Source organism: Hippopotamus amphibius, chromosome 5, assembly GCF_030028045.1.
Source record: "Hippopotamus amphibius kiboko isolate mHipAmp2 chromosome 5, mHipAmp2.hap2, whole genome shotgun sequence".
Lineage (NCBI taxonomy): Eukaryota > Metazoa > Chordata > Mammalia > Artiodactyla > Hippopotamidae > Hippopotamus > Hippopotamus amphibius.
The window spans coordinates 93,832,100-93,859,011 of NC_080190.1; the positions used below are offsets into that span (position 1 = coordinate 93,832,100).

The 26,912-nt window shown below is 38.3% G+C and overlaps 1 protein-coding gene and 2 pseudogenes across 9 annotated transcripts in view; all 3 read left to right on the top strand.

Annotated features, from left to right (window-relative positions):
- SPIDR (scaffold protein involved in DNA repair) overlaps positions 1-26,912 on the top strand; it is a 337,463-nt gene that overhangs the window by 29,003 nt on the left and 281,548 nt on the right. For 8 of the 9 annotated variants that reach the window (XR_009053672.1, XM_057734363.1, XM_057734364.1 and 5 more), the window contains exons 2-5: positions 1,714-1,869; positions 2,517-2,583; positions 8,245-8,373; positions 10,682-10,845. Coding sequence is in view for 7 of the 9 variants with exons in the window: in XM_057734363.1 (XP_057590346.1) it covers positions 1,714-1,869; positions 2,517-2,583; positions 8,245-8,373; positions 10,682-10,845 (516 nt within the window). In the remaining 2 variants the exon portion in view is untranslated. Of the gene's footprint in view, positions 1-1,713; positions 1,870-2,516; positions 2,584-8,244; positions 8,425-10,681; positions 10,846-26,912 lie in introns of those variants that run through there. The other variant, XM_057734370.1, reaches the window with a different exon arrangement.
- Positions 1,175-1,525, top strand: LOC130853129 (40S ribosomal protein S26-like; annotated as a pseudogene).
- On the top strand, positions 18,819-19,454 carry LOC130853128 (acyl carrier protein, mitochondrial-like; annotated as a pseudogene).

Below are 26,912 nucleotides of genomic sequence, written 5' to 3' on the forward strand. Positions count from 1 at the left end.
GATATTTCAGGCTCATCTTGTCCTTTCCTGTCCCATCCCTGGTATCACCCACCTTGTTAAAGAGCTGACCTGGGCTGGTTTAACGTACTAAAGAGATATTCTGGAGTTAAAAAAAAATTATATTTTAAATATATAACATTATATTATATTTAAATATATATCAATATACTAAACATATATTGATATAGCAATATATCATATTATATCAATATCATAAACATTTTATATTAATATAATTTATATTATAAATAATTATAATTAATATATTAATATAATAAATATATAAAAATAAATATATATGTAGAGAGAGGCTCTGAATAGACCAAATGATATTTTCCTATTTCTTTACTGTTCGAGATAAGAAGTGAGGTTCTTCAGAGCTATCAGATAACTGCACCCTGGTGGAGGGTAGTACCTTCTTGAGAGTAGATGCCTATTGCTCTTGCAGTCCTGCCCCAACCATAGGAATTTCTATATAAGAAAGAACATGCTTGGACCTGTTAAGTATTAAAATACCATCTATGTTATGGCTGAATTTATTTTTATGAATTGTTCCTTTCTTCCTAGTTAAGGAAGTTTTAATGGTATATTTTTATCTTAATTTTTTAAACAACAGTGGCATTGGAGGAGAGATTTTATTTCTGATTAGGTGATCAGCTTGTAGTAGGTGACTTTAATTTGATTCCCAATGCAAATCTAAAGTTTTCCTTAAAATGCAAATCTCAAAACTTGTAAAGTGAATATTTGTCTGTCGTAGACATTTAAAAAAACAAAACAAACAAAATAGCTTGAAGAAAGAAGGCAGTGTTGTCACTGTTGCTGGATATAAACTGCTTGGCTCCTTTGGATCTTCTAGGGTGGAGCCCTTGCCGTCCCCCTGTTTCCAGTACATTCTCAGGCTGCCTCCTCCCCTTCCTTGTGAACACCAGATGTCTCTGTGCTCAGTCCTTCTTTGCTCCCTTGCTTCTCTCAGCTTCTTTCCTCTCAGATATGATACCATGCAGGCCTTTGGAGTGTTAATTGTTTGTCCTCACAGACTTATATTTTGGAGTTTGTTGTCTAGTTGTGTTGTCCAAGCGCTTTTGGTTTTGGTATCTCATGACTGTTTCTTTCTGTGGAGGTTCAGAGATGTTTAAAAACTTGGCCAGTCCTCTCTTGCCTCCTCACTTCCAAGATGACCAAGAAAAGAAGGAACAATGTTCATGCCTAAAAGGACTGAGGCCGCGTGCAGCCTGTTCACTGCCCAACTGTGCCCAGCATGTGCCCAAGTACAAGGCCGTTAAGAAGTTTGTCATTTGGAACATGGTAGAGGCTGAAGTTGTCAGGGACATTTCTGAAGCGAGTGTTTTCAACGCCTGTGTGCATTTCAAACTGTATGTGAAAGTACATTACTGCATGAATTGTGCCATTCACAGCAAGGTAGTCAGGACTCATTCATTCTCGGGAAGCCTGGAAGGACTGAACACCTTCACCCTGATTTAGACCTGCAGGTGCTGCCCCACAATCTCCAACAAAGTCCGTGTAAGGAGTAAGTCCTTAAAGACAAGAAATACTGTTCTCTGAAAAGACAATAAAATGGAAATTATACTTAAAAATAAAATAAAAACTATGCCCTCACCAAATGCTGTTCCTGGGCTTCTACAATGTTCGTTGTTAATGTATGTTTAATGAAGTTGATTTCATTTCTTTTTTTTTTGAAAACCATTTCTACAGAGAAAAAGAAACTGGGATGTAGAATACCCATCCTTTCCAGGAGACAGTCCACGGCAGTGCACACGAGCAGGTCTCAGGACCGTGGGGGCAGCGGCTACCCTCTCTGAAGCATGGCTCAGATGTGGAGAAGGATTTCAGGAGACTCCTGGGACTCTGGTAAAGTCGTAATATTGTTTTCCCTGAATGCTGAAGGATAACACCTAAGTTACTGAGAGTTCAGGCCACTGTAATTATATTTCTTTGGAATTCTCTTCCTTATTTTCTTTCAGAACATTGTAATTGGTTTGTTACTTTTTTCCTCAACCTTGAATTCCTTAAAAATTGTGACGTAGCAGTATTCACCTCTTACTGTCATGCAGAACCTTTGCACTTCCTTGTAAGTGAAAGGATACATACTGAAAATGTTCTCAGAAGGTGAAACTGTAGAGCATCCTACGTTTTAAAAGAAGTATATTTATGAAATTCTTATGTGTTCAGCATCTTAATGGCAGCAAGATATTCTGGTTAATCTTGGTTTATGTGGTAACTTTGAAGTGCTCACCATAAGAAGGAGTACTCACCACTAAAAGTTAGACAGCTAAAGGTTAGACAGCTCTTTGTTTCTAGAAAAATATAAAAATGTATTTATAAGTATGTGCTTTGGGAATACTTGCTGGTAAATAAAGGAAAACAGAGGAATATGTTAAAGGGGTGTAGTGTAAGTTCTTAAATATTTTATGTAATATGGTTGATTTTTAGCCCTTGTCACATAAACTATTGCATCAGTATTAATTAGTATTGTTGTTATCCTTATCTGCCTGCAGTCACTAACAGCTGAAAAGAAGACTACTACAGAAAAACACTTCAAATTATCCCCTAGACCCAAGAAAGGTAATATTCTGTTGATTTCTTGGCAGAAAAGATATAAGGATAATATATTCTCATTTGATTTATTTGCTTTCTTTAAAAAAGTTATTTATATAGTTTGGACAGACTATATAGTCATGGTTAAAAAAACACGCAAACAGTGTAAAAAGGTATTTTTTTGAAAAATCTCTCTCATCTTTGTCACCAACTACCCCATTTTTTCTGCCTCCTGTAGATAATTATTCAAATTTTTTGTCTCTTTTCTGGGTTTACTGTTATCAGCAGAGCCCAGTAGGTAACATCAGATTCATAGCTCCAGGTTTTACAAAGAATCTGATTTGGGAAGTAAAGTTATGACCTATGATATAAGGACTATAATACTTAGTCAATGAAATTCTTACTTGGCAAATTAGTTAGGGAAGGCTTTCAGTTACAAATAGTAGGAAGGTGTATTGGAGTGTTTGAAGAGCTGCACTGAATTTATCTCCTGCAACAAGAAGGCCGGGGGCCAGACTCGTGCTGAGTTCTGCTGCCTTAGTGTAGGGTTTGTTTTTTGTGGTCGTGAGGTAGAAGCTGAATTCTCCAAGTTTAGTTCTCAGGAAAAGTGTAGGCTTGGAAGATTTTCTCCAAATGAACTTTTCCTCTGAGAAGGAGTAGTCTCCTTAGGACCTCTGCCTTTGGCCAGAACCTGTTACATAAGGTCACCTCCACTAAAGAGACATCAGTGAAATTAAGGATTTTTAAACGTGTGTCGCTGCTCAAATAAAATTGGGATTTTTGTTAGTAAGGAAGAAGAGGGGGTGGATATCAGGGAGGCTGCTCGTTCTGCTGCTACACCAGTTACCCTCTGGGTGGGCAGGAAGGGTGAGGGCTTGAGACTTCTGGGATCTCATCTGACCCCACAGTGTCCTGACTGTGTCTTGATTGTGGGATCTTGAGAAAGCAAGCTAAACATGCTGAGCTTCAGTTTCTGCCTCTGGAAAATAGACCTAAGAATTGTGGGTTATCTTGTTGGGTTATTGTGAGTTTAAAAAATGATAATAATAAAAATGCCTAGTTCAAAGGTTTACACTTAGTAGGTGCTTGATGGCAGCAATTGCTGTTATGTTTGATGGCAAAGAGAGCTGTGTGAGAGCCTACTCAGAGTCCTGCAGAACGGGGAAACTTCCTATGAATAAGAACAGCTAAACACATTAAGCTGTATTATTATTTCACTAACATCTAAGGGGGTTCTTTGTATGCAATTGAAAAACAAAATTCCCCTAATTTTTTTTTTGATTCATAAAACGCTGTATTATAAAACAATACCATAGTCTTCTGATGGCGCTACAGAATTTAATTTTTACTATTATTAGTGCCAAATGTGATTTTCAAAGATCTAATTCTGATTTCTAAACTGTCATAATATAATGTATGGAGAGAATAGTATAGTTGACCCTTGAATGACAGACATGGGGGGCTAGGGCGCTGACCCTCCATACAGTCAGAAATCCACCTGTAACTGACTGTACAATCAGTCCTTCTTATCTGCAGTCCTGCATCAGCAGATTCAACCTGCTGTGGGTCATGCGGTACCACAGTACATGTTTATCAAACAGAATCTATTTAAGTGGATATGTGCAGTTCAAACCGGTGTTGTTCAAGGGTCAACTAACTATTATTTTCTTTTACAGGTGTGGCTTACATCTTTTTTGGAGACTTAAAATTGGTATAGTCAGATTCAACTTGGAGAGAGGAAGAAATATTAAATAAGCTGCTACCTTGTATTTAATTTCAAAAGGATCTTTTGAGATGATTTCCCATGGCAATGCATATTCAACCTAAAACCTACTGTGCTGTGCTTTCTGTTCTGTGGAATGATCAACACATTCTGATAGGATGAAAGAGCTTGTATCCATGTATAAATAATTTATAGCATAAGCAACTTGTTAAGACAGGAAAGTATTATTAATAATTTAATAAAAGCTTACAAATAGAAATGGATAGAAAAGGGGTCTCAAGGCATTTCCTAGAACTGGTTCATTTTAAAAAATAGTAACTTCTAAAGTGTCAGTTTAAGACAGGCTATTAACAAAACTTCTAGGATGTGGAAGTAATATTTTTATGAGAACTGGGAAGCAAAAGTGGGGGAACATACTTTTCACTGAATGTGCAGAAAAGCGGGAGACTCCATTTCCTTGTCTCCACATCTCTATTTCCTTACCTGTGAGGCACTGAGAACGAGAAGGAAGGGGAAGGAAATGGAGAAGGGAAGGGTGAGAGAAGTTAGGAAATGAATGTTGGTAAAGGATCTCGCCAGAAGGTTTGAGGGATGTGGAAGAAGATAAAAACTTGAAAAGAGGCTGGAACCTTTGTAGAAAGTGATTTTCTTTAAAAGGCAAAACTTTAAAAAATGTATTTACCAAACAAAATGAAACTATGTACTAAAAAGAAAATAATTTTTATTGTTTTTCTTGATATACCCTGCAAAATATGTTCTCAAAATCTTTGCTATTGAGGTCAGAAATGTCCTTGAGAGGCATTAGTAAATTTTTAAATTACTGTTTGTTGATGTGCTCTTCTCCCCGTTGGGCCATAGATTTTTTCAGGGCAGACCTTCCTCTGTTGCTCATCTTTATATCATAGGTGGCTAGGGCTAGTATGTGGAAGGGATGCCATAATACAGTCCTACAGACTGGGTGTTTTGAACAACCGAAACTTATCTTGCAGTTCTGGAGGCTAGAAGTCCAAACTGTTGGCAGGGTTGGTTCCTTCTCAGATGTGCTCCAGGCTTCTTTCCTTGATTTATGGGTGGCTGTCAACTCCAAGCGTCTCTTTACTATGTCTTCCCTCTCGGTTCTGAGTCCAAATTCCTCCTTTTTACAAGGACAGGTGTTATATTGGATTAGGGCCCACACTTTAATTTGATTACCTCTGTAAAGACCCCATCTCCAAATAAGGTCACATTCTGAGATGCTGGGGGTTAGAATTTTAACACATGAATGAGTCTTGGGGGGACACAATTCAACCTATAACACTGAGTCCTAGCACAATGCCTGGCACACATTGGGCACCCTAAAATGTTTATAAATACATGATAACTATTCTCATAGTCTGGCTGATGTCATTTCTGGGATTTCATTGGAAAGGGCCTTAATTTCAAGGGCAGCCCCTTTTAAGCAATTGAAGTGAGTTACTGAGTAATAAATTCTGGTAGAGGTTAACTATGTAAATAATATAGTTAAGTGCCTATAATTTATAGGTTTATGAATTCATTATATAATCTGAAAGTAGTGATAACTTCCTGTCTTACTCCATTCAGGCTGCTATTGAATATAACAAACATACCATAGACTGGGTGACTTATAAACAAAAGAAATTTATTTCTCACAGTTCTGAAGGCAGAAAGTCAGTACATTCATTTAGTGTCTGGTGAAGACTCGTTTCCTGGTTCATAGCACCTTCCTGCTGCATCCTCATGTGGTAGAAGGGGCTGGGGATCTCTCTGGGGCTTCTTTTATAGGGCACTAATTCCATTCATGAGGGCTCCACCCTCATGACCTAATTACCTCCTAAAGACCACACCTCTTAATACCATCACATTGGGGATTAGGCTTCAATATGTGAGTTTTAGGGGGACACAAACATTGTCTATAGCATTCCACTTTTTCCTTTTTGACTTACTTTTCCAGATGAATAATAATGAAAAAGATGGATGAATGTCTTTTGCATGTAAGCACACAGCTTGGTTTCATTAGTTCTTTGAATCAATATGGGTTCTTAGGTTATTCTGAATAGTTTATATTTAATTTTATATTTTGAAGGATAGGAAACTTTAGTAATTCTAGATGTTCATGGCACAAAGTAAGTGATCAGTAAATGTTTACTATTATTTCATGTTTTTGTGCCTTTGTAAGTGTTGATTTTCCAGACATCTTTTGTCAGTGAGTCTTCCTTTTCTGATCAACATAAAGTGGAGCATCTACTTTTTTTGTGTCGTCACTATTATACTGTGACATATGTCTAATACAGTAGAGGTACAGTATTAGAGATGTGTTTTCTTTTCATGACTGACTAGTGTTGCCTTTCAGACCATGTATTCCTTAAGGGCAGGAGTTTTCTTTTCCTTTTCCTTTTTTTTTTGTTTCCTCAAGGTTTACTATATCAGAGATGTTATATAAATATATGTATTTAATGAACTCATTTAACTTCTGAGCCTGTTTCCTCTTCTGTAAAACTTGAGTTATAGTATCTAATTTCTTAATCTTACAGTATATTGAAATCTTGCTGAGAGTTTTTTGGTTTTTTTGTTGTTGTTTGTTTTAGCATTATAACTCAACTGTGTACTCAATATGAATAGAAAATTTTATTTTTATTAGATAACTATTCCTTTTCTGATCAACATCAGTAAAGTTTTCTGTTGACGTTCTGGTTCCACCAAGATAGAGTTGCCCCATTCCATTTAGGTTTCCTGTCTATCAGAATGGCTAAAATAAAAAATAGTGCCCACACCAAGTGCTGGTGATGATGTGGAGAAACTGAATCACTCACATATTGCTGGTGGGACTGTAAAATAGCACAGCCACCTGGGAAAACAGCTCGGCAGTTTCTTATAAGACTAAACGTGATTACCATACAACCCAGCGTGTGCACCCTTAGACATCTATCCTGGACAATGACATTTACAGTCACATAAAATCTTGTACACAGTGTTCATAGTGGCTTCATTTGTAATAGCCCCAAACTGGAAACAACCCAGCTGTCCTTCAAGGAGTAACTGATTACACAAGCTGTGGTTCACCCACACCACAGAACACTGCTCAGTAATAAAAAGAAAGTGACTGTTGATACAGCAGCCTGGTGAATGTCCATGGAATTATGCTGAGCACAAAAAGCCAGTCCTAAAAGGTAACATAGGTGATTCCATTTACATATTATTCTTGAAATGACAAAATTATGGAAGTGCAAAACTGCTTTGTGGTTGCTAGTGATTCGGAATTGAGGTGGGGGAGGGGAGCTATGTTGGTGGCTTTTAAAAGGCAGTGTAAGATAGCCTAACGGTGATGAAGTTGTTCTCTGTCTTGGCAGTATCAGTATCAGCATTCTGGCTGTGATGTTGTCTTGTAGTTTTCAGAATGTTACCATTGGAGGAACTGAGTGAAGCATACAAGGGCTCTCTGTGTTATTTCTGACAACAGTATATGAACCAACTATTATCTCAAAATAAGTTTAAGTAATTTAAAAAGTTTGCTATTAAATATTTTAAGCAAACTGCTGTTACCAGGGCTCCTAGTATGGCAAAAGAAGCACACAGAAGCATCCTGTTATAGATAATTATTGGTTTTGTGCTTTGTGTTTTTTTTCTTTCCTTATGGCTTGATGAAATATTCTGTGAAGTTTTATAGTTTTGTAATTATTTCAAGGTTATTTTTTGAGTTTTCATTTGCGCTCTAGTCATTTTCCTTGTCTTTTATAACTTGGTCAGTTTGACTTCTTTTTCTTCTTGTAATTTGGCTTTAATTCAAAGAAGCTTAGCCAAGTTGCACATAGACCTTTAGTTGGGAAGATTTGAAATAAGACATTGCTTTTGCTATCATCAAAATTTTGTATATTTGTGACTTCAGCAAAGTAACATGTATAAAACCTCATTTTGATCAGTAACTATATCAATTGACCATTTTTATATTTTTCCTTTTCCTTTTGCAGAACCTGCCATATCTAAGAGTTCCAGTGGGTTTACAGCTATAACGTGGAGTTCCAGTGGAAGTGATCTGTCAGATGAAGATAAAACAAGTTTTAAATCACAGAGAGATAATGGGCATGGCTCTAGAGTAGGTAGGTTTTGTAACAGGAATATTTGATGTCCAGAAGATGGGGCCAGTGAAGGTAAATTGATCGTTTTGTAAGAATTTTAGTTTCTGTTATAGGTTGGGTTTTAATAATGGAAAAAACTTACACCCCTTTTCTAATATTAATACTTAGCATTTTTTTTTATATTACTGAGTCCCAGTCTCCCAGCCTTTTAGAAACATATTTTTCATAGTATTTCTCACAACTCTAAGAAATAGGTGTTACCAGTACTATTTTTACAGTTAACAACTTAGGCTTGAACATGTTAGAATTAGTTGGATTCTACTTTGGGTCTCTTTGATGACAAAGCCAGTTCTCTAAAGTACAGGTACACCTTGGAGATGCTGAGGGTTTGGTTCCAGACCACCATGATAAAGTGAATGTTGCAGTAAAACAAGTTACATGAATTTTTGGTTTCCCAATGCATATACAAGTTACATTTACATACTACTGTAATCTATTAAGTGTGCAATAATAGCATTATGTCTAAAAAAATGTACATACCCTAACTGAAAAACACTTTATTGCTGAAAAATGCTAACTATCTTGCCTTTATTCAGCAAGTTGTATATTTCTGCTTGCGGAGGATCTCGCTTCAGTGTAGATGGCCACTCACTGAAGGTTGGTGTTGGTGTGGGAATTTCTTAAAATAAGGCAATAATGAAGGCTGCTGTATCAGTTGACTCTTTCATAATCAGTTTCTCTGGAGCATGCAGTGGTGCTTGACAGCATTTTATCCACAAGAGAACTTCTTTCGAAATTGGAGTCAGTCCTCTCAGACATTGCTGCTACTTTATCGACTAAGTTTATGTCATATTCCAAACGCTTTGTTGCCGTTTCAACAGTCTTTGCAGCATCTTCACCAGGAGGAGATTCCATCTCAAGAAACCACTTTCTTTGCTCAGCCGTGAGAAGCAGCCCCTCACCTGCTAGAGATTTACCCTGAGGTTGGAGCAACTCAGTCCCATCTTCAGGCTCCACTTCTAATTCTAGTTCTCTTTCTGTTTCCACCACATCTGCGGTCCTTCCTCCACGAAGTCTTGAACCCCTCAAAGTCATCTGTGAGGGTCAGACTCCACTTCTTCCAAACTCCTGTTACTGTGGATGTTTTGACCTCTTCCCATGCATGAATCATGAATGGTCTCAATGGCATCTAGAAGGGTGAATCCTTTCCAGAAGGTTTTCAGTTGACTTTGCCCAGATCCATCAGATGAATCACTGTTGATGGCAGCTATAGCCTTGCAAAATGAACGTCTTAAGTAATAAGACTAGAAAGTTGAAATTATTTCCTTGATCCATGGGCTGCAGAGTGGATGTTGTGTTAGCGGCATGAAAACAACATTCATTCCGTTGTACAACATCTTCATCAGAGCTCTTGGGTGCCCAGGTGCATTGTCAATGAATATTAATATTTTGAGAGGAATCATTTTTTCTGAGGAGCAGGTCTCAACAGTGGGCCGAAAATATTCAGAAACTGTGTTGTAAACAGATGTGCTGTCATCCAGACTTTGTTGTTTGTTTATAGAGCACAGGCAGAGTAGATTTAGCAGAATTCTTAAGCACCCTAGGATTTTCAGAATGGTAAATGAGCATTGGCTCAACTTCAAGTCACCAGCTGTTTTAGCCCCTAACAGGACAGTCAGCCTGTCCCTTGTGGCTTTGAAGCCAGGCATTGACTTCTCCTCTTTAGCTATGAAAGTCCTAGATGGCATCTTCTTCCAGGAGAAGGCTGTTTCATCTGCTTTGAAAGTCTGTTGTGTAGTGTCACCACTGTCATGAAGTATCTTTGCTAGGCTCGGTCATCTGGATGACTTGTGCAGCTTGTATATCAGCACTCACTGCTTCACCTTGCACTTTTCTGTCATGGAGATGGCTTCTTTCCTTAAGCTTCATAGACTAACCTCTGCCAGCTTTAAACTTCTTCTGCAGCTTCCTCACCTGGCTCAGGCTTCATAGAATTGAGGAGAGTTCGGACCTTGCTCTGGATTAGTCTTTGACTTAAGGGAATGTTGATCTTCTCTCCACAGCATTAAACTTTCACCACATCAACAATAATGCTGGAGAAACTCTAGAAGAATACAAAAACAACTAATAGAAGTAGTTATTTGAGAATTGGGGTGGGGGTAAGAGTTGGGAGAAATGAGATGCTTATAGATAAGAGTAGGAATATACTTTCTGCCTTCTTTTAATGTATTTTTAAATTATTGAACAACATGGATCTTTTAAAACTACCGAGGAAAAATAGATTTAAAACACATTATAGGCATTTAAAATTAAAATTGTTTTTTTTTAGATGATCTACAGGTTATTGACTGGGAGATTGACAGTGACAGGGAAGATGCTTGTGAATGTGATGAATTCGAAGACTGTGAGAGTGTGGTGGAGATATCTGACTGTGCTTCTTGTACAAGCAGTCATTCTTTGACACCTGCAGAGACACTACCTGAACTTCCTAAGGTAAGAACAAATTGTTTCCAGCTTTCCATTCTGTTTATGGCATTTGTTAGTCACAGCCTTTGGTGTTTTGTTTGCAACTCCTTCCTCAGGGACTACCGTTTTTGACTCTTTTTTGATTCTTTTGTTCTTTACCTCCTTTTCTCTAAATAATATGCTTGTAAGGTGCTTTTTTTTTTTTTTAATATTTATTTGTTTCATTTTTGGCTGCATTGGGTCTCAGTTGTAGCTCACAGGATCTTTTGTTGCAGTGCATGGGCTCTTTGTTGCAGTGTGCAGGCTCTCTAGTTGAGGGGTATGGGCTCCACAGTGTGTATGGGCTCTGTAGTTGTGGCATGCGGGCTTAGTTGCCCCGTGGTATGTGGGATATTAGTTCCTTGACTAGGGATAGAACCTGTGTCCCCTGCATTGGAAGGTGGATTCTTAACCACTGGACTACCAGGGAAGTCCCTGTAATGTGCTTTTTTTTTTTTTTTAAGAACTTTTATTGAGATACAGTTAACAGACAATAAACTGCATATATTTAGAGTGAACAATTTGGTATCCCAATCTCCCGATTCATTCCCCACCAACCCTCCCTGCTTTCCCCACTTGGTGTCCATATGTTTGTTCTCTACATCTGTGTTGTAATGTGCTTTTAAACATGGATAAATACTGAGTTCTCTTTTCCTCACCCACTCTCACCTCTGCTACACATGGGACTTTCTCATTCCTGCATTCCCCCAGGACAGATGTCTCATGGTCTGGTTAGGTTAGATTCAGCATGATGCAATTCTGAATAATATTCATATGACAACTATTAATTGTGATTTTTCTTCACAGCTTTTTGTTTTTGTTGGAGTTAATCATTTGAGTTTTTGTTTGCCTAGTTTTACTTATGATGAATAAAACTCTAATTTTTCACCATTGTTTAGTTCTCCCATTAAGATTTTTCAGACATAGCAGGCATTCTATTAGTTGTAAAAAAATTTTTTTTAAATATTTTATTGAAGTGTAGTTGATTTACAATGTTGTGTTCATTTCTGCTGTATAGCAGTGATTCAGTTACATATATTCTTTTTCATATTCTTTTCCATTATGGTTTATCACAGGATATTGAATATAGGTCCCTGTGCTATACAGTAGGACCTTGTTGTTTATACATTCTATATATAGTAGCTTGCATCTGCTAACCCCAAACTCCCAATCCTTCCCTCCCCATCCCTATCCCCCCTGGCAACCACAAGTCTGTTCTCTGTGTCTGTGAGTCTGTTTCTGTTTTGTAGACAAGTTCATTTGGTCACATTTCAGATTCCACGTATAAGTGTTATTGTATGGTATTTCTTCTGACTTATTTCACTTAGTATGATGATCTCTGGGTCCATCCATGTTGCTGCAAATGCCATTATTTCATTCTTTTTTATGGCTGAGTAGTATTGTTGTAGTTATATACCACATCTTCTTTATCCATTCAGCATTGTTAGTTTTGTTTTTATGAAGAACTATATCCCACAGCCTCCTAGCCACTCTGATTTCAGCTGAGTGCCCTCTTTGCTTTGTGAATGTTGCCACCCTCAAGTTGCCCTTCACCATCTTTTGGGAAATTCCCTTCACTTTGCTTCTGCATGGAGCAACTGTATCCTGGATTCCATGTCTTCCTCTTTCTTGGTTTTTATTCTCATTTTGATTGAGCACATCTTCCAGTAGCTTCCAAGAAAGGATTTATGGAAGATAATTTTTTGAGACTTGTCATGTCAGAAGATGCATTCATCACACTTTGATGTGTGATTGAAAATTTAAATAGAATTTTAGATTGGAAGTAATTTTTCCTTAGAATTTTGAAGGAATTGCTTCTTTGTCTTCTAGTTCCAGAGTTGCTATCAAGAAGCCTGAAGCTATTCTCACTCTTAAGATTTCTCTTTTCCCTTATTTTAAACTCTTTGATTGTGATATGCCAAAGTGTGGTTTTCTGCTTGGAGTTTGTCAAGCTTCTTGGATCTGTGGTTTGTCTGGGATCCCCAAGCTCACTTCTGAATTTGGTAATTTGCTAGGAAAACACTCAGAACTTAGCATACAGTCTACTCATACCTATGAATTATTACAATGAAAAGATACAGAAGTAAAATCAGCACTGTTCCAAGAGTCCTTTTCCAGTGGAGTCACACAGGGTATGCTTAATTACTCCAGCAGTACATTTTGACAATATATGTGCAGTGTTGTCTGCCAGGGGGGCTCATCAGTGACTCAGTATCCAGGGTTTTTTTTATTGCTGGTGCTCTCTGCCTAGCATGTGCCAGAATTTCAGATTTCAGGAAGGAAAACATGTATTCACCATAAGCCATATTGTTTGCACAGTTTAGACACAGGGAGACACTCTTATCATTTAGGGAATGGTGAGAATCATCCTGAAATCTAAGTTCCCAGAGGTAGGCAGGGACCAACATTGCCAGCAGGGCTTTCTAAGGATACCTGCCTCAGGTCTGCTAAGTTAACTCTCTTCTTCACATGTGGGTTGAAAGTTTTCATCATGATTGGAGAGTTTTTTGCCTTTATGCAACACTTTTTTTCTGACAACCTTTTCCTTTCCTTCTGTGACTCTAACTATATGTAAATTAATTAGGCTGCTTGATGTTGCATCATGGATTATTGATGCTATGTTCCTTTTTGCCCCTCTCTGTTTCATTTTGAGTGGTTTCTATTTGCTGTATCTTCAAGTTTAATAATCTTTTCTCTTGTATTGTCTAATCTGCTCTTAATACTATCCAGTGTATTTGTCATCTCTAAAAGTTTAGTATGAGTCATTTTATACTGTCCATGTCTCTCCTTAACGTGATCATACATTCATCTATGTTTTGAACATAAAGAGTGTATTTATATTAGTTGTTTTAATGGCTTTTTCTGTAAATCTATCATCTGTTTCATTTCTGTGTCTATTTCTATTGATTGATATTTCTTTTCATTAGAGGTTGTATTTTCGTGCTTCTGTACATGCCTGGAAATTTTTGAGTGGATACCAAATATTTTGAATTTTATGCTGTTGCATGCTGGATTTAAAAAAAAAATTCCTTAAATATTTTGGGGCTTTGTTCTGTGGTGCAGTTACCTGGAAACAATTTCATCCTTTTAGGTGTTGCTTTATGATTTATTAGGTGGGTCTGGGGAAGTACTCAGTCTTATGTCCCACTACTAAAGCAAGACCTTCCTGAGTATTTTATGTAATGTTCTGAATTATGGGTTTTCCAGTCAGGTTAGCAGGAACAGCTACTGTTTCCTGACCCTGTGTGAGCACTGAGCACTGTTCTTCTAATACTTCCAAATGGTTCTTTCCCTGATCTAGTGTAGTTTCTTTATGTGCACATGCTGATCAGTACTCTCCTGAATACCTGAGGGGGATGGTTGGGGTTCTCTGTGCGGCTCTGGCTTTTCTGGTATTCTGTCCTATGAACTCTAGCTACTTTTGTCTCCATGGATTCTCAGCTCTGTCTGTTGAACTCAAGGAGCCCACCAGGTTCCACCTCAGTTCCCCCTCTCTACTGTGTGGTTTGGAAATTCTCTCAAGAAAGTAAGCTGGAGCAATTGTAGAGCTCAATTCTTTGTTTCCCAACTTTTAGGGGTTAGTGTTCTTCTTGCCTGATGTCCTGTGTCTTGAAAAACCATTGTTTGAAGTATTTTGTCTCATTTCTTTTCTTTTTGGTTGTTTCAGGCAGGAGGATAAATCCACTCCCTGTTATTCCATCATGGGCATCTACCTGGTCTTTCCAGGCAGTCCAGCACCTGACGATGGAAAGATGCTCATCGTCATTAGTAATTAGGCAGATGCATAATGAGATTTTACTCTATACCCGTTAGCATGGCTGTTACCCATACATGGGGGAAAAAATGTTGAGGATGTGGAGAAATTGGAACCCTTGTACATTACTGGTGGGAATATAAAATGATACAGCCACTGTGGAAAACAGTTTGGTGGTTTCTCAAAAGTTAAAAATAGAATTACCATATGACCTAGTAATTTTGCTTCTGGACATACACCCAGAAGAATTGAAAGCAGGGACTCAATATTTGTACACTGATATTCATAGAGGCATTATTTGCAATGGCCAAATGGTGGAAACAACCCAGGTATCCTCCAACAGATGAGTGAATAAACAGTGTGTGTGTGTATTGTCTACTAAAAAAAAAATACAGCATAAAAGTTGAGAGTTATGTTTTATTTGGCAGGAATTTTTAGGACTTCAGGCCCAGGAGGCAGCATCTCAAGTAACCCTGAGAGAACTGCTGTGAGGAGGCACGGGGCGGAGCCAGGATATATAGGTGTTTTGAAACAAAGGGCAGGTAGTCTGAACATCAAAAGATTATTGTTAATAAAAGAAAACCAGGTATCTCAGGTTAAGGAATTTAATGCTTTTCTGTGTATGGGAAGATGCAAGAGTCTGGGCTCACTGAAATCGTTCCTTTGATATGCACCTCAGCTACCTGGGGCCAGTATCCTGTTTTCACATTCTGAGTTTGCTCAGGGCTTATGTAGGGAGTGTCTGCAGTCTGATGGCTGCTAGATGACAGTATTCTTTTCCTTCCTTAGTTCCCTCAGGGCTCACCAGCTCTCTGTAGGCTGGTGGCTGCAGTCACTGATGACTGTGACATCCTTTGTTTACTGATATGGCAGGAAATATTCCATTTCTCAGTATCTGTGTGTGTATGTATATGTGTGTTTTTGCATATATATATATGTACATGTACATACAAATGTATGTTACTGAACCAAACTTGGGTCTGCTTGCCCGTGCGTAGTAAAGCCAATCTGTTGACACTGGGTTGTAGTGAGGGAACGTACAGCGCTTATTGCATGGCGCCCCAACATGGGGTGAGGAGCTTAGATGGGTCATGTTCAAAACAGCCGAACTCCCCAGTGGATTTCAGGGAACAGTTTTTTTTTGTTTGTTTGTTTGTTTTTGTTTTTGTTTTTTTTTTTTTTTCAGGGAACAGTTTTTAAAGACAGGGTGAGCGTTAGGGTTGCAGGGTGCCTGATCAGCTTGTGGACATTTTTCTGATTGGTTGGTGGTGAAGTAATCAGGAGTCAGCATCATCAACTTTCTGGTTCCATCCGGTCTGGGCCTTTGTGCTTGTGGTCAGCATGCAGCTAACAGTCCACCTGGTGGGGGTTTCAGTGTCAGAGAAACAACTCAAGGATATGGCTCAGGGTATTATCTATAGCCCTTATGGAAGAACTAAAGGTACTTGACTTTGTTTAATGGCTAAACTATTATTATTTTATCTTGCTTGACTGTTTTCCTTTGTTTCTCCATTTTCTCACTTCTCTAATTAAATTTGTTCTTCAGAACTTGGGCAAGTCCTAGGAGGCTAAAGCTTTCCTACAATCAAGAGGCAGGGTACATGGCAGGGTCCTGCTCCGTTTCATATACAGTGGGTCATTATTCAGCATTTGAAAGAAATGAAATTGTGATACATGGTAAAATGTGGATGAAACTTGAAAACATTATGCTATGTAAATTTTTTTTCTTGGCTTTTTTTGGGAGAAATATTCTGTCAGTTAAGGATATATTTATCATTTGAAAGCTGCTGTAAATAAACCACTTCTGTTAGGAGGACTGTAATGCTACATGGTAGAGATGCCAGGTGGTTGACTGGGTTCACTAACTCAGCTAACTGAGAAACTCTTGTACATAGGTTTTGTAGTGCTTGCAATTCAAATTCATACCTTGTTAAAATTACAAATTGCAGTATGACACAGACTTTTCAGGGTAGCTTTTGAATAATAAAGTGAAGTTATAAGAAGTGTGTGGCAAGCCTCCCTAGTTCTCCAAAATGTAAACAGTGTGTCTCTGCATCATGGGATTAATGGAGAAGTTTATTTTCTTCTTTGCTATATTTTTTCATAATTAAAAAAAAGAACAAAAACAAATGAGGACACAACAGTCTTTGGCTTTTCCCTCAAGGAAGAAAAAGAATCAGATCGTGTATTGAACACATGTTGGGCCTTACGTTTGTACTGATGCTTTGTGTAGGTGTATCAGTCCCTTTGAATTGCTGTAACAAAAATACCATAGCCTGGGTGACTTAACAGAAAGTGATTTCTGACAGTTTTGGAGGCTGGGAAGTTCCACCATCTAGGAGCCAACACATCTGGTGTCTGTTGAGGGCCCGCTTCTTGGTTCCTAGATAGCTGTCTTCTCACTGTGTCCTCACGTGATGGAGGGGTCTCCCTGGGGCCTTTTAATAATGACATTAATCCGGTTCATGACGGCCACACCTAAAGGCTTCACTCCCAGATACCATCACATTGGGGATTTAGTTTCAGCATATGAAATTTGGGGGGGATTAGGTTTCAGCATGCAGTTTATAGCAGTACATTTTCCATTTGAGCCTTAAAGCAGTCTTGTGAAGTCAGTGCTGTTATGCCCAGTTTTCAGAAAGGAAACTGTTAGAAAGTTATGTGACTGTGACCAAGTTACTTAAATAGTAAACAAGGCAGCCGTGAAACCTTGCAACAAAAGTATTCAGGTGTTGTTTGAATGCCTCAGAATCTATATCGATTGCTTTCTTATACTGGAAGAAGCATGCACATGGGCAGAACTTTGAAAGATTCGGTCATAGAAAAGAGAAGACCTTGGCTTATTTTGTAGTTAAAAAATTTATGACTTCTCTGTGTAGTTTCTCATCAAGTACACTTGTTTTTATTAATAGTCATGTATGTTAAAATATGACATACTATGTTGTCATTGAAAACACTTCAAAAAATGGATTTCTCCAAGCTGGCATTGGGAGGCATTCCTATGATGTGGGAATTGTGGTCTCCCTAATCATAGCTGTGTTTCTCTATGGCCTTAAGTCCTGCCCCCTTTTCTTCCTTTCTCTTCCTCGTATAGGAACAAAGACTCAATTATTTTCCTTATTTTCTTCAAGCTGCTGTTAAATCTTTTTCTAACCCCCTTGCTGTCTTGAATTCCATCTGCATTTCCAGCTGCCTGGTGACATCTTCTTGTGGCTGTCCTAAAGTTACTGCACGTCTAAAAGTCCCAAGTCCTGTCCCTCTTCCTTCTAACCCAGGCTCATCCTTCCATGTGTCTTCGGTCCTAGTTCAAGGTTTTTCTTTTTCACTACCTGAATCTATTCATTATTAGGTCATGCAGATTTGGCCTCAAAACCACAGCACCCCTACCACTTATGCCCTAAGTTGGGCCCTTTCACCTGTTGTCAGTTTTGTTTCAGTTGCTTCATAACTGATTTCTTAGTTTATGTCTTCTTATTACATTCATCTTAATAAACATTATGATCTTATCATTCACTTAGTGAAACAATTTCAGTGGTTCTCCATTGCCTGAAAGTCAAGGTCCATGTAACTTGACCTTCACAGTTTAGTGTCAGGTCCTTAAAATGAGTGAGGTGGAGTATATACTGTATGATTCTATTTATATACAATTCTAAAAAATGCAGATGATTCTGTAGTGAGAAAGCAGGTGAGTGATTTATTGGGAATGAGAGGGGAGGATGTGGATGGATTACAGTGGGACATGAGGAAAGTTCTGGGGTGATGGAAGGAAATGTTTATCTTGATTGTGGTAATAGTTTCACAGGAGTGTACACATGTCAAAGCTGGTTGAATTGAATAAATATGTGTGCTTTGGTGTGCTTAAGTTATATACTTCAATAAAATTGATAAAACATTTTTTAAAGTATAAGAAAGATGTAGGTCTATGTGCTTATGAAATAATATTCAAAATACTTTGTTAAATGACAGAAACAGGATATAGAATAATTGTGTAGAAAAATAGAAAGGATGTGTATTTATATATCCAGACCATCCCTGGACTGAGGAAACTTTTTTCTTGTATGCTGTTTTGAATTTTGAACCATGTACATATGTTTCCTGCATTAAAAAAATTTTGAAAGGACAGTTTACACTTCTATCCAGAATATAGTGGGAACTTCTACAGAACAGTAAAGAAAAGTAGCCCAATTGAAAATCAGGTGAAGTAGCCATGGCGGCTCGTGTCCTTTGCGTGTGTGTCCGCTGATTGCCCGTGGCCTTTGCGCCGCTGCTCAGGCTCCCCGCGCTGGCTGCGGCCCGGCCGCTCAGCACCACCCTGTTCCCTGCGGGGGCCCAGACGAGACCTGGGGCTCTGCAGCCGGCCTCGGTGCTCGCGCAGGTTCCAGGTGGAGTTACACAACTGTGCCGCCAGTATAGTGATGCACCCCCTTTGACATTAGAGGGAATCAAGGACTGTGTTCTTTACGTCTTGAAACTCTGTGACAAGATTGACCCAGAAAAGCTCTCAGTAAATTCCCATTTTATGAAAGACCTGGGCTTAGACAGTTTGGACCAAGTGGAGATTATCATGGCCATGGAAGACGAATTTGGGTTTGAAATTCCTGATACAGATGCACAGAAGTTGATGTGCCCACAGGAAATTGTAGATTACATTGCAGACAAGAAGGATGTATATGAGTAAAATATCGGACCCCTTTTCTTCACTGAGGACTCAGAAGATGCTGGTGAGTGTCCGGACGTGAGACCGCATTTCTGCATCATTGCTGACTTTGACAGAGTAATTCTGTTTAGATTTGTATTTAAATTGTCTTAAGTGGTTTTCCCTTTGAAAGTAAATCTATAAAACCAAAAAAAAAAAAAAAGAAAATCAGGTGAAGAATAGGAAAGGGAAACCTGAATGACTGATGAGCATGTGAAAAGATGCTCAGTCTTACTAGTTGTATGAGAAGTGCAAATTAAAAATGAGATATTACATTTTCATCAGATTACCAAAAAAAAAGTCTGACAGTGCCTGTGTCAGGAGCGTGGATCAATAGGAATAGTTGCTGTTGGGAATGTAAACTGGTACAGCCATCTTGTAATATGGTAAGTTTTAGTAAAGCTGAAGATGTTCATATTCTGTCACCCCACAATTTTGCTCTTAGATAAATATCCTTGATTTTTTTCAAAATGTGTTTTATGACCCATCAGTGGGTACTATACTTAATTCAATAACTTTAAAAAATATAGTGGAATAAAATAGACAACATTAGAATGTATAACAGTGAGAATATTTTTTGTGAAACTTTAGATTCAGATTTATTAGTATTCAGATTTATTAGCCATTGACTGAATATGCCAGAGTGTGACACAGTCAAATAGAATTGCTTGAGGGGTGACTTTGAATTGAAAACATACCATCAGCCAAGCTAAAATTTCCTAGAGCTGCACTGCAGTCAGACTCTTCTACCCAGTCCTCTTTCCTTCTCCTCCTTTCATAGTTGTCAGACCTGCATTGTGGTCTTAAAGCTCTCCTTGACTCCTGCTTTCTTCCCTTTTGCAGTGTTTCCCCCAATAAATCTCTTCTGGGGCTGATACTGTCTTGGCATCTACCTCTCAGGAGACTTTAACTCATATACCTGCATACCCTCTGCCCAGTATCTTGCAGTCACATCAGCACTTTTTTCCTAATACTTCCCTAATACTAATACCTAAAGCCATTCTCTTCTGTTCATTCAATATTTCAGGGAGGTTGAAAGAAGTAAAATATATGATGTGCAGTTTTTGTAGACTTGCCTCTACTTAAAGTTTGTTTGTCTTTGAATTTCCATAGCAGCATGCCCTGAGAACATCTGGGGGTGAAGTGGGCCAGTGAGTCTGGGAAGGGATGGCAGCCAATCAAGGCATCAATATCAGCAAGTTACCATTGTGGGCACCTGGACCTTAGTACTGCTGGGAACCTCTGCAAGCATCAGAATTATCCCACCAGAGGGGCAGGGAAGCTGGAGTACTTATGCACAGATCCCTTCATTCGCTGGCTGAGGGCTGCACCATGGTGGAGTTGGGAGATAGGAGTATTTCCTAGTTTTTACAGACCACTGTACAGGTGGGAAAAATGAGTTCCACCAGCCAGATGAAGCCCTGCTGCAAAGAAACAGGGGTGCTGGAAGTTGGAAATAGGGCCAGCATCACTGAAGACATAGGGGAGGAGTAGGGCATTGACTGGATTAGCTACAGCGTTAAAATGAGCCATGCACATTGACTAACATGGAGAGGGAAGAGTTATACCATAATTAGGAATTTTATAACTGTTAGCTCTTCAGAAACAAAACCTCCCTTATATAACTCATGAGGCTGTTACTCGCCTCTCATGCATGCTTGTAGAAATGGAATATATGGGCGGGGTGGGGGGATACTTACTCTACAGAAGAACTGTATTTTAACTCAGTGGGAAGCCTTGATTGTAATTCAGGTCTGTTTTGAATCCCTTTCCGAGGGTGGAGTGAGGGATATTTTTGAACTAGGAAGCATATGCCTGTAAGCTTGATTTCAGCAGTTCTCTGGAATAGAGTTCTGCTATTCCTTGTGTAAAGGCTACTGAACTCCTAACAGCAGCAGCTAATATCCCCAGTACTTCTGATGTGGGGCTCTTTTCTAAGTGCTTTGCTATGTGCATTAGCTTATTTACACCTCACAATAACTCTGTGAGGTGGGAGCTGTTATCATTCCTATTTTCCAGATGAGGATTCTAAAGCACAGAGATTAATTTTCCTGTGGTTATAAGTGACTGAAGTTGGATTTTAACTCAGGCACTCTGGCTTCTGAGCTGTGGTCCTGGCCATTTGGTTATAGTGTCAATAATAGTAACAGCAATGATAACATTAGTAACAGTACAATAACTCTAAGTTATTACTACATGTGATGCACTTTGGGAAGTGCTGAACATGTTATGTAGATGTTGTTATTAGCCCCATCTTATAGATGAGGGAATTGAGACATAGCTAGTAAATAGCAGAATGAGGTTTGAACTCATGTAGTCTGATACCAGATTCTCTTGATTACTTCTGTTGTTTTCCTTGCAGTACAGCATAATAATATACCTTGGAGGAAAAGCATTAGGGAAATCAGAGACCATAACTTCTGTTTGTAATGTTGCCTTTTAGGACATTTGGCAAATGTGGTTGATTATTGATGTGACTTCCTGTTGTTCACTATTGCTGTCTGGGTTTTCAGCTAACCATTCCTATAGAGGGCAGCAGAGATGCAGCTGTGAGTTTTCTGTGTACCCTACATTTTTCAGGAAGTGTGAAGACTATTGGATTTAGGTGAGCTTTGTTATGTAATTCTCTTGTACTTTTTGTAGTGACTCCTGTGCAAATACAGGCTTGTAGACTTAATAAATATCAGATAACACGAGTGAGGTTTGGGCTTTTGGTTTTTTTTGTTTTTGTTTTTGTTTTGTTTTGCATATGCTTTTTTTTTTTAAAGAACTTTTATTGAGGTATAATTGACATGCAATAAACTGCATGTATTTAAAGTGTACAATTTGATATTTTTTTCTTATTAGTAATGTTTATATGGCACTTTCAGTCTCCCAATTCATCCCGCCCCAACCCCCTCCCCTGCTTTCCCCACTTGGTGTCCATATGTTTGTTCTCTACATCTGTATGGGCTTTTGTTGAAGGTGTGCAACAGAAGCTGGGTGGCACAAGCAAGATCTGAAAGTAGTAGTTTTAAAAAGAAAGCAAATATGATTTTTAAATTTGAAATATGGATTTATTGTTATAAAACAGATGTTTTCTTTGTACTCTTAACAGTGAGGGCAGAACAGATGATGCAGTATCTCACAAAATATGGAATATGTAAACTTTTTAACAAAATTAGATTAAGCAAAATTTTATATTCTTACATGGGAGGATATTTAGAAAGTGATCTGGCAAACTTCTAAAGTATTTATAAATTTAAAGAGCATATTTGTAATTATTTATTTGTTTATATTTATATGAAAATTTGAAAGTAATACATTTAATTTCATTTTAATCAGTTTTAATGATGAATTAGAATAAAATGATGTGACTAAGTATGTACTAGTTGTTAATATCTGAGAACTGTCCAATGTATACAACATGTATAGACTTGAAGGAATTTAATTATGATGATCAAAAACACACATTTTAGAAACCATCTCTAAAATATACTTATGTTTATATAAAAATGACAATTTAATGTTTGTAAAGGGAAATATATGGAGTTTTTAGTCATGATTTTGTTTGTTTATATTTTAAAGATTTCATTATAGAAACATTATACTTAAGGAACAAATCATACTCCAGTAAATTCTCATAGTAAAAAAGGAAGACTCTTAGGAATTGTATTGAGGAGTAGGTGTTTTTGTTGTTGTTATTTTATGTTATAAGTCTGTGTGCATATATGTAAGGTCTATCTGTTCATGATCTGATAATGTAGTATATTTTGGCTTTTATTCTCTTTAAGAAAGTGAGTATGCCAGTATCATTTGTACCATCTGTTTCAGAACTTAACATCCTTATTTTTCCACACCTCCCTTCTTAATTGGTTAAATTTTACCTTATGACATACCAGGGCAGGGACTTTGTCATTTTTTTTTAGTATAAATCTTCCTCCTCTTTCACTGTCACCCTGTCATCCCATTTCCCTTCATTTTCCTGTCCTCTTTTTCCTTTCATTTCCCAAATTCATCTGTTTTCTGGTATAAGAAGGAGTAGAATAGAAAAAGGACTGCTATAGGAATTACCATTACACCTATATAAATTAAAAAGTAATGATATGGGTCATCATAGTGTGACTTTTATAGTCCTCTAGTTTTCTAATTAAAAAAAATCCTTAGGGCACCCATGATCCAACCAGGGTGCTACTGCTGACTCACGTGCAGGGGGAGGAGCCACTATTGTACCCTCTCTCTCCCCACACACCAGCGCCTGTAGATGAACAGTAAAGGAAGCTCCGCCTTCACAGAGTAATACAAAAAGCCCCCTGAGGGCTGGCCTTCAAGCACCTTACCCTGGGCACCAGTGAAAAAACCACACTAAAGCTAGATTTCCTACACCTGTGGCTGCCGGCATCCCCATGCGTTTGGTGGATCCAAGCAGGGCTCTACTGCTGACTCACACGCTGGGGGTGGAGCCACTATCATATCCTCTCTCTCCCCGCATGCCGGCACCTGCAGATGAATAATAAAGGAAGTCCTCACTGAGGCAGACCCAAGAGCTCCAAGGCAGCCTCAGAACCAGACTCCTGTGGTTGGGCCACACACAGAGGTTGGGACAAAAACAAAGCTGAATGCCAGGGACAGGGGGACTAAGGAAGACACTCTAAAATCTTTCCATCAGCTGTACAAGCTGCAGACTAAATCCCTGTGATCAGCAAGGTAGTCCCTGTGTCTTTGGAATATCTGAGTAGACAGTGAATGTTCCCACAAATGAAAAAGGTCTAGCTCTGACAGCTGTGGACTTTGGGAACAAGCAGATGCAGGAATTGGGCCAAATCAGAGCCTAAGTGGACCCCATAGGACCCACAGCAGGTCCAGAGTCCAACCCAGAGGCAGAGGAGAGCCTCCTGGGGAGGCGAAGGAGGCCTGTGGCTCAAGGCGTGTACAAGGGACACTTACAGCTGAGACCCCAGGGAAGCAGAATTATTATTATTAATTCTGTTGTTTTGATACTTTGTGTTGTTGGTTCTGGCCTTTTTTTTTTTTTATGATTTTAGTCTTATGGGATCTTTGTGTTTTATAATGTATTTTTTATACTATTTTTTACTTTTATTTTTACTATTATACTTTTTATATATTTCAATCCCCAGTTGTGCTGAGTTCTTTCCCCCATCTTTGTTGTCTTCTTTATCTTTAATACATTTCTTTTCTTTTTTTTTCTTTTTATATTTCCATTTATGCTATGCTCTTCTGTTGCTCTGTGTTTTATCCCATTTTATTTTATTTTATTTTATCTTATATTTTTAATCATTTAATTGTATGCTCTCTTTCCTTGCATTATTCTTTAGTCAACACACTGCTTTAGTTTTTGATTTTAGGTTTTATCTTTATCTTAGTTCTAATTCTGGTTGTTTGATTTTGCTTTGGGGATCTTCAGTCTATATGGTTGCTCTCTTGCTCTTTGTTGTATTTGGTCCTTGTTTCTATTTGGTCCCTGTTATATTTGGTCCTTGTTGTGACAATTCCTCTGGGGTTTTGTTATTATTTTTTTTCTTTTTCTTTTCCTTTTTAAACTTTTTTATATATTTCCATTTCTACATTGCTCTTCTGTTGCTCTGTCTTCTTCCCTTCTCTCTCCCTTTTTTTCTTTGTTTAATCATTCTTGTCTGTTTTGTTTCTTTGCATCATTCTTCAGTTGACACTGTTTTGGTTTTGTTTTCTTTGGTTTTGAGTTTTTGCTGGTGTTCCTTTTGTCTGATTTCGTTCTGGGGTTCTTTTGTCTGGTTGTGCTAGTGCTTTAGTCTGATTAAACTTTTTACCATTAGTCTGGAGCTTGGTTAGTCTTTTTTAATCCCCTTTATTGCTGGGACAAGTGACCTGCAAGGTCTTGACTCCTCAACCAGAAGTTGGGCCTGAGGTTGTGGATAGGGAGCACTGAGTCCAGGACACAGGACCACTAGAGATTCCCTAGCCACAGGGATTATTAATCACAGAGAGCTCTCACAGAGGCCTATGTCAGAGTCCAAGACCTGGTTTCGCTTGACTGCCTGAAACTGCCAATGCTGGATACTTCACACCAAACTACAAACAAGACTGGAACACAAACTCACACATCAGCACACAGACTACCTAAAGTCATACTAAGCTCATAGATACCCCAAAACACACCACCTGACATGGCCCTGCTCATCAGAGGGAAAAGACTCAGATCCACCCACCAGAACGCAGGCACCAGTCCCTTCCATCAGGAAGCCTGCTCAAGACACTGGACCAACTCCACCACAAGGGGCAGAGAACAGAAGCAACTGGAATTACGACTAGGCAGCCTAGGGAAAGGAGATCTCAAATACTGTAAATTAGGTAAAATGAGAAGACAGAGAAATATCTTTCAGGCAGAGGAGCAAGATGAAAACCCACAAGACCAGATAAATGAAGAAGAAATAGGCAAATTGCCTGCAGAAGAATTCAGAGTAATGATAGTAAAGATGATCCAAAATCTCAAAAACAAAGCAGAGAAAATACAAGAAACATTTAACAAGGACGTAGAAGAACTAACGAGCAAACAAACAGTAATGAAGAACACAAGAATTGAAATTAAAAATACTCTAGCGGAATCAACAGCAGAATAACTGAGGCAGAAGAATGAGTAAGTGAGCTGGAAGATAGAATGGTGGAAATAACTGCCACAGAGCAGGAAAAAGAAAAAATAATAAAAAGAATGGAGGATAGTCTCAGAGACCTTGGGGACAACACTAAGCGCACCAACATTTGAATCAAAGTCATCCAGGAAGAAGAAGACAAGAAGGTGTCTGAGAAAATATTTGAAGAGGTTATAGTAGAAAACTTCCCCAACATGGGAAAGGAAGTAGTCACATCAAGTCCAAGAAGCACAGAGAGTCCCATACAGAATAAACTGAAGGAGAAACACACTGAGGCACATATTAATCAAACTAACAAATTAAACACAAATTAAAAATATTAAAAGCAGCAAGAGAAAAGCAACAAATAACATTTAAGGGAAACCCAATAAGAATAACAGCTGATCTGTCTGCAGAAACTCTGCAGGCCAGAAGTGAGTGGTAGGATATATTTAAAGGCTTGAAAGAGAAAAACCTACAGCCAAGAGTAATCTGCTCAGCAAGAATCTCACTCAAGTTTGACAGAGAAATCAAAAGCTTTACAGACAAGCAAAAGTTAAGAGAATTCAGCACCACCAAACCAGCTTTACAACAAATGGTAAAGAACTTCTCTAGGCAGGAAACATAAGAAAAGGAAAAGACCTACAAAAACAATCCCAAAACAATTAAGAGAACAGTAATAGGAACATACATGTCAATAATCACCTTAAATGTAAATGGATTAAATGCTCCAAACAAAAGACATAGACTGGCTGAATGGATACAAAAACAAGACCCTTCTATATGCTGTCTGCTAGGGACCCACTTCAGATTTAGGGACACATACAGACTGAAAGTGAGGGGATGGAAAAAGATATTCCATGCAAATAGAAGTCTAAAGAAAGCTGGAGTAGCAATACTCATATCAGACAAATTAGACTTTAAAATAACGACTATTACAAGAGACAAGGAAGGACACTACATAATGATCAAGGGATCCATCCAAGAAGAACATATAATA